General features: G+C 43.1%; 1 protein-coding gene across 1 annotated transcript; it reads right to left on the bottom strand.

The window, feature by feature from the left end:
• Positions 1–2,981: 2,981 nt before the first annotated feature.
• THUMPD3 (THUMP domain 3 tRNA guanosine methyltransferase) lies at positions 2,982–7,406 on the bottom strand (the record flags this gene model as incomplete). Its single annotated transcript, XM_010167844.1, has 8 exons — positions 2,982–3,140; positions 3,405–3,528; positions 3,773–3,883; positions 4,070–4,185; positions 4,592–4,661; positions 5,038–5,168; positions 6,268–6,810; positions 7,329–7,406. Coding segments are annotated over 8 exons (1,305 nt in total), but the record flags the coding sequence as incomplete, so codon positions are not given.
• Between the last annotated feature and the right edge of the window lie 217 nt (positions 7,407–7,623).

Raw genomic sequence — 7,623 nt, forward strand, 5'->3', positions numbered from 1 at the left:
GTCGCCGAGCCGCCGCGACAAGGGGAGGGGTGTCTTGTCCGCCCTGAGGCGGCGGCTGTGAGGGTACATCTGCCCGGAGTCCATCTTGCCCTGCCCAAGCAGAGAGTCCTGCAGCATCAACCAGCATTTTATCCAGATGGTTTTTAATATCTCCAGAGAAGGAGACTCCACAAGCTCTGGGCAGCCTGTCCCACTGCTCCGCACCCTCACAGCGAAGTTCTTCCTGGTGTTCAGGTGGAACTTCTATGCTGCAGTTTATCCCTGTTGCATCTCGTCCTGTAGTTGGATGGTCCTGTAGTTGGGTGCTGATGAGAAGAGTCTGGCCCCATCCTCCCTTTAGATATTTATAAACACTAATCAGATCCCCTCCGAGTCGTCTGTTCTCCAGGCTGAACAGCCCCAGCTCCCTCAGCCCTTCCTCACGTGAAAGATGCTCCTCCAGTCGCCCTTCGCTGGACGTGCTCCAGGAGATCCATGTCCTTCCTGTACTGGGAGCCCAGAACTGGACACAACACTCCAGGTGGGGCCTCACCAGGGCCGAGTAGAGGGGGGATTACAGCTGCTGCCAACACTTCCTAATAGACCCAGGATACCGTTAGCCTTCCTGGCCACAAGAGCACACTGCTGGCTCGTATTTAACTTCCTCAGGGATGACAGCAGATCCCCCTCAAAACACAGCATTTAGTGCCTGAAGGCAATTTAGCACATTTTTCTCCAGTCATTACAGGTTACACTCCTGAAAATATCAAGATAGTGCCTTATACTTGCATGTCGCACCAGCTTTTTCTTTTATAATACTTAATATTCTGCAACAAGACTTCGATGAGGGGCACAGTTGTCATTTCTGTGCTGCACACAAATCCGCAGAAAATTACACAAGAGAAGCCATCGTCTGCCAGTTAGTTTTTTCCCAGCAGAGCTGGATGTAAGAACTGTTGGGGAGGTTTGCTTCCTCCAAAGAAATCCCACTTCCCTTCTATGAGAGGAAAACAGTAAATTCACATCATGGAAGTAACATGTATTTCAGGTACGTACTGTAAGAAACTGCATGCAGTGTTGTGAGATTACACAGTTTACATGAACGAGGCTGATTGTCTTAGTTGAAAAAAAGCTGTTATTCCTCATTGTCTGTACCAATCTTCCATAAAAACAAGTGTAATCTCCAGCAGAAACAGCCTAAAATTGTACAACTTGGAGCACAGATTTACATTTACAAGAGCTGAGATACACATATCTCACTGTACCCCTTCCCATGCCTCCGTTCTTTAATGATTTCAAACTTACCGTTTCCTATGAAATTTGACACAAGTATGTGAGGCTGTACGTTTTAGTGTGAAGAGTACTGAAAAATCAAATATAAATTCACTGCAGCAGGCATTAATCTTAGTTCCCATCTCCGGATGTAAGTTACAGCCTAGTTTGCTAAATCATGTCAGTCTGATTTGAATCTATTTAATGTTAGCTGTGGTTTAAAAAACACAAAACATGACCTCATCACCTTTCAGGTCAAAAGGGATAAGTGGCATTTTACTAATCTCATTCTGATGTTTAACTCAAGAAAAAAAAAACCACCAAACTTAAAGCTGCACACTATTAATGTCTTAAAATGTTACTGTGCTTGGTTTTCCTTTAAAAAAAAAATCAACATTAACAAACCACTAAGGCGTTAACGCATTTTAAGAATGCAATATATCCAGGTGAAATTGTAGAGCTCACTAGAGCAGGGATATTTAAACAGCCACCTCATGCAACAACTGTGTGCGTCACCTTGACACCGTCACAGAAACCATGGAGCATGGGAACGAATTAAACAGACACTGTTGACACAAACTCATCCAGAAAGGCATCTGGGTAGTAAGTAAAGGCACGGACCAGAAAAAGAATACAATTAAGATTTATCTCCTATGCAAAACTTCTAAAACTTTAATACTTGTTAATTCACCTCAGAACACTTACACATCGTTAGCATGAATACACCTGAATGAAAATGGCAAACCGGTAACTAGTGTTTTCAGCCTCCGATGAGCAGAGTGAGAGGCTTGGGAAATCACAGTACATTTACAGAAGAAAAAAATATTTGCAACTTCAAGTTATTCAACAGGTAATATATTTTTGTAAATATTGTGGCATAACTACAGCCGTTAAATCACCTAAAAAATTCAAACATATTGCCACCTCGAGGTGTCTATAGCAGACACTGAAAACATTAACTTTTTAATGTAATTGCTAAAAGTATCTCTGTTCTGAAAGAGTAACTACAGACAGTTGGCTAAGGCTGTGTGTTACCCCCCACACCCTTGGCAGTGGAACATTAAAATATGGATTAGCCATTTACTAATAATTAGCACTAAGTTGAGGTTAACAGGTAAGAGTAACAGTAGCATCAGCATACTGTTTACTAATTGGCACTGGCTTATCAGACCATAAAAAGCAGATACTGGTTTATTATCTTAGTTTACATTTGGGCAATGGTATGAGTTAGAAAACTTCAATTTGGAAAAATCCTACATTAGAGAGATACTACCTGTAAACCCTTCAAGACGACAGGCTTAGTAGTCCCATTAGTGATTTTAAGATACATGTAAGATTTCTACAGTTTGGGAAATAAATTCACCGTTACCACCAAAGCTGCCTCAACGTGTTTTCTACTATAAGCAGAGGAAATAAACATTTAACTGAAAACTACAATGGACATGGTAGAGAAGACACTGGCAAAGGAAAGCATTACTAATTTCACTACTGAATTTCAGTTTGGGTGGCAGGGAGGAAAGAGGTGATTTAAATAACAGGGTTTCAGAACACACAGTACAACTGGTAGCTCTCAAGTTGATCCCTGGTTTCATATTCATGTTACACAAGTTCTACGTAGGTTGTTTGGTTTTTTGGTTGGCTGTTTGTTTGGTTGGTTTTTCCCCCTTAGGAATCGACACACCTGTGCTCTCAGGTGTCTTTTACCAGACTGCTATTCAACAAATTCTGGAGGTGACTCTCATCTTCTTCCCTGCAGGTTACCAGAATGATCTCTTTTCTTCTGCTCTTTCCCAGGTGCGTTTCAGAAGATACACAGCAGCGTGGAGTCCCCCCACATTCACCCAGACGGTCTGAGCTCTGCGCCAGATGTGTCCCATTCGTGACAAGGCCTGCAATCCAAAAAAACAGACAAAGAGTGGCGGCAGCTTCCAGATAAGATAATAAGGGTAAGTTTGCTTTAGAAATTATTTTTTATTATCCTAAATCACATCTGATGGCAATGTCAAATGACTCTTCAGATCCAAAACTGCGTTTAAATGCTATTAGTTATTGCTCTAAAAAGAGATCATCTTCTGTAATGAAGTCAGCTTACAATTTTTTTCTCAATGTACTTCCATGTGTAAATAGGCTCGATTTTCTCTCACAGAACATACCTTGGCAAAGCACTTCTTGTCCTGCGTAAGCAGCACAGCCCTGCCTGTCCCCGGCGTGCAGATCCGGCCCATCTCCATGAGGCAGGCTGGATAGAGATCCCAGTTCTTCTTCTTCGACCCTATCCTGCAAAATGCATTAAGATCCCCTTTGTAATCACTGAAAAACAGTCAGTTGTTGTTGGTCTTTCAGACACGGATTCACTCATTCGTGATCACATTTATAACTGAATTCAACTGCATTTTTAATTTCGAGTACATCAATACTTCTTAATTAGGCCCAGTTAAGTAACTCCCTAGAGAGAATCCCAGCCCTGGGCAGGGAAGCAGGCGCAGCCGCGCAGTTCAGCGCAGTAACTCCAGCAGCTCACCTCTTTCCAAACGGCATGTCTGTCACGATAACGTCCACAGAGCCAGTCCGCAAAGGGAGATTGCAGATATCCCACTGAATGATGTCCAAGGGGACACCCGGGGAACTACTGCTGAAAGTGCAGAGACAGGTATCTCAGACATGGTTTAATGAGAATGTTTTTAAATTGAGGAGTTCTATGACATTATCAAAAGAATAAATAGGACAATATGAACAAGATAGTCAAACACATCAATGCCCAATGGATTTCTTCGCATACAACGCTACAGGAAAAGACAATCACTTGTACTCCTCTTACCTTTCCTTATTCTCATTTTTCTTTAGTAAAGAACAGATGTTGTTCGCTGCTCTCTTCACAGCTTGCGGGTTGTTATCACCAGCAATGTGGTAGCAGCTAGGCCACTCTGTAGCTCCCTGGGGGAAAACACTGACTATAAGCAACATTAGCATCAACATTGCTTAACTTAAAAACAAACCAAAAAACCACCAAAGCAAACAAGCAGAAGAAACAGAAGAACTACTCAAATATGACAGAATACAACAGAGTATCTGGAAGTGGACATCTAAACTTCTCTAACAGATATCTGTTAAAGCTGTGACTCATCTTAAAAGCTCAAAATACTTTTGGATTTAGTTTTTTCTTGCTACAGCTTTGGGAAGGAAAATGAGGTCATTTCCAGAAGTGTATTTGTATCTGCTGAAAAGTTGGTGAGATACTTTTGGAGTTGTCTATTCAGTTATTACCAAAGAAACTTACATGTATTATTCAGCTGCAGATACTGTCAAGTTTAATTAAGTTAAAAAATAAAGGAACAATCACCTCTATTGGTATCGCACCTGTACCACACATGGGATCAACTATGATGTCTGTTGGCTGTGGATCACAGAGTCTGAGGAACAGAAAAAAAGATACGGTGAGAAAAGTCTTAAAAATGCTAATTTCTGTACGGAAGGAGAACTGAACTATATGAATCACTCTGATTCTACCCTTCTAACAAAACAACTTCTACGTGATTCTTTTTTCCATTTGCTAATTAGCATTTTATAAACACCAGTGCAATGAAACACTTTCAAGAATGTGATACAGTATTTTGAAAACATCCACTTTTAATTACTAGGCACAGTTTCAGCAGCTATGTTTTTTTTCTTTTTGAAGGATTCACAGAAATAGCTTTTGAGGAAGCAGTGGGGGGATAAAGGATCTCATTTCTGAAACAACACGACCTGTTAGCTGAGAATAATGTAAGAGTATGGAATTGCACTGACCTAAGCATGCCATAAGCGAGGGTTGAACGAAGAGTTGTGGGTCCGAAATGTGTAATATTTCTTCTGTGAAGACTTTCCTCAGTTAATGCAATGCCCACAACTACTTCATTGTTGTGAATATTCAGAAGAACCTGAAGAAAAAACTTGAACTAAATTTCAGGCGTAACAGAAGTCTTCCCTAGCATACCTGGTCAATATTTATGAGAATCTTCAGGGGTAATTTAAAAACCAGGAAATCGGTGTCAAAGAGCATTCTTGGAAGAAAAGCAACGCGCCATTTTAATGGCAACAACGGACAAAATCCAGGGGAGCATTCACACATCTCCTCATTCACACCGGACGAGGACGAGCATTTTCTAATTCACACAGAATCTTTCACACAAGACTTCAAAAAGTGCTATAACCATTATGCTGACTTTTAAAAATGTTTGGTTTGTAAGCAGAAGGGGGAGAAGTTGGGCAAGTCACAGGGAAGCATTTGCAAAGCAGCAATAAAAATCACATTCCTGGGCCCCTCGCCATAGTAATTTGGAAGGTGAAAATATTTTTATGGGACAGTGGGGCCAGCCCTTAATACACCTGCAAGAAACAGGTACGTTTTTCTGCCCCTCAGAACCAGTGGTCCTGCACCACGGATGGCCCACGTCTGCTTCACTGGGCAGGGAATGTTAACCCTTTGTGTCACCTCCAGACACAAAACTACCACTTCTACATGGAGTATCTTCTGTTAATTCACACTCACATAAAACAATGGATCAAGCAAAGATTTAACGAGGGTACAAGGAAGGCAGAAGGCACCTGAACAAGACCCAACACTACAGCAGGAGGGAACACCCAGAGCTTTTGCTTCAGCTGAGGGAGAGCAGAAAGCTGCTGAGCACCAGCTCAGCTGTACTGGGTGCAGGGATGTTCATCAGATAGCTTGGGGAGAAGACAACAGTGTTTGCAGAGCAAAAGAGGGACCCAAGGAAGAGGAGAGGTGCCCGCACTGGGACACACAAAGAGATTGTTATCACGGACAGCCAAAGCACTAGCAAGTGGTGGGACGTGAGGACGCACACAGTGTGCCAGGGAAGTGAATGCTTCTGAGGAGGCCATCATTTCAGCATTACCAATTTTTAGTTCCAGAGTCATCTTTTGAAGGCATTTTGGAGATCTCTAAGCACCAGAATTAAGAAAGAAGACTTTTTACAGTAGAAATGCAGGTATTTCCAAGGCACAGCACTATACCTCTACATCAAAGTTAGTCATGTCAGCTTTCCACTGGAAGTGCTCCTGCACAGCTCCCCCGAAGTCCCTCGCAGCCTCGTTTGACGTGAAGCTGTGCTTCTCTCCGGCTCTGTTACAGGTAACACGGAACTTCAACACCTTCGCCTCCCCTTCGCCTCTCTTACCGTCACCAGCCTTGGTCTCACTCCCAGAACCTGCCTGCACGTCATCTTTCGCCTCTGATTGTTCATTATCATCCTCCTCTTCCTCCTCTCCGTTTTGGGATGCTGCTCTTTTTGTCTCTTCTGCATCCTGGCCGCTAGCAGGTTCTCCCCCTGCAGCGTTTTGGGCACAATCCTCCTGTTTATCGGTGTCTTTTTGAACTGTTCCTTCCTCTTCTCCATCATCACCATTCAGCTTCTCTTTGCTCGCAGTTCTCTGCGCATTATGTTTTTTGCGCTTTGTCTTTTTCTTTTTTAAGCTGTTGTTGAGCTCCCAAACTTTCAATGGGTCGGTCCAAGGCAGCTTTTTAACCAAATCTTCCAAATCCTTTAGAGCATCTTCCTTTAAAAGACAAAAAAAGAGTTGTGCTTTGAAGTCACTCCCTCCATTTAGAACCGATCCTTTTTTTAAGCCTCTCAAATTAGGTTCCAAGACACGAAACCCACTGCACATCCCAGCAGAGCTCACAGTGCTCTGCAGAGTTTCTGCCATAACTGAACCAAGTTGCACTCTAAGTCACAGGACCCAGAGCATTTCACTATTTCTCTTTTCAAATAAACAGTAACACTAAACTAAGAGACTGAAGTGATACTTCACTCTCCTGTGTCTACGTGTGACCTACAAGCACGGTATCAGCTCTCATCCTAGATCCTGCCTTTGTAACGTATGTAAGTGAAGAAACTGTGTTAGACAACACGACTGCACTTCCACTTCACAGGCCAGCAGTGAGGAGCTGGGATAACATCACCAATAAAATAAAAACACCTTGTTCAAGGAACAGAACACTTTCTGAAATTAGTCTTAAATTTAAAAAGCCAGTCCAGAACCCATAACTGATTGAAAAATGAGGAGTAACTCACCTTGTTTTCTTTGAACTGGTAGTCTTTGAACTCCTGAACGACAACAAATAAATTATCCACTGACCTTAGACGATGGACCTGTAGGAAATGAGACAGGACGGGGCCTGTTACTATCCACGTGTGCCTGGGGGACTGTTCACTCACTGGAATTCTGTCCTCTGGGATTCAGGAGACGCCGCCTTTCCGCCCGCAGTTCCCGGGGTTACAGCCCCCGCACGAAGGCACAAGGACGAGCCCCCCAGCTGGGCCCTCAGCTGCCCCTGCGCAGGCAAAGCACCCCCGGCCCAGCCCCCGG

The sequence above is a fragment of the Antrostomus carolinensis genome, unplaced genomic scaffold (genome assembly GCF_000700745.2).
Source record: "Antrostomus carolinensis isolate BGI_N321 unplaced genomic scaffold, ASM70074v2 scaffold42145, whole genome shotgun sequence".
Taxonomy (NCBI): domain Eukaryota; kingdom Metazoa; phylum Chordata; class Aves; order Caprimulgiformes; family Caprimulgidae; genus Antrostomus; species Antrostomus carolinensis.